The 364-nt window shown below is 49.7% G+C and overlaps 1 protein-coding gene across 1 annotated transcript in view; it reads right to left on the bottom strand.

The window, feature by feature from the left end:
• Positions 1–364, bottom strand: part of ATP2C2 (ATPase, Ca++ transporting, type 2C, member 2) — a gene marked incomplete at its 3' end in the record, with an annotated part of 25,124 nt that overhangs the window by 9,451 nt on the left and 15,309 nt on the right. Inside the window, 1 exon segment of the mRNA XM_010077692.1 lies at positions 6–103. Coding sequence (XP_010075994.1) covers positions 6–103 — 98 coding nt within the window.

The raw sequence follows: 364 nt of genomic DNA, 5'->3' as shown, positions 1-364 counted from the left end.
CGTGCCCCCGCCTGGAGACGGCCCTAGGTCCCCAGCCGAGTCACCGTCATCTCGTTGGCTGTCAGAGTGCCCGTCTTGTCTGAGCAGATGACATTGCAGCAACCTGATGCAGGAAAGGTTTTAATCAGAACTAATAAATAATGCAGCTGAACAGTGAGATTCAGGGCCCTGGAAGAGGGAGAATGTGTTTCCCTGACGTTACTCAAACTGCACCAGTGAGAAAAGGGAGAAAACACCAAGAAATGGATGAGTTTCCTAACAGGGGTTTGTAAGGAAAAGATTTGAGTGCATGTCAGTTATATCCTGAAAAGACATCTCGAATTCCCACTCTGCCGCGTGCTTCCTGAGCTGGGCCATTTAACCC

This window comes from Pterocles gutturalis, unplaced genomic scaffold (genome assembly GCF_000699245.1).
Source record: "Pterocles gutturalis isolate BGI_N339 unplaced genomic scaffold, ASM69924v1 scaffold5708, whole genome shotgun sequence".
Taxonomy (NCBI): domain Eukaryota; kingdom Metazoa; phylum Chordata; class Aves; order Pterocliformes; family Pteroclidae; genus Pterocles; species Pterocles gutturalis.
Note: the sequence above shows the minus strand (reverse complement) of the source record. Positions and strands in the feature narration are given on the sequence as shown.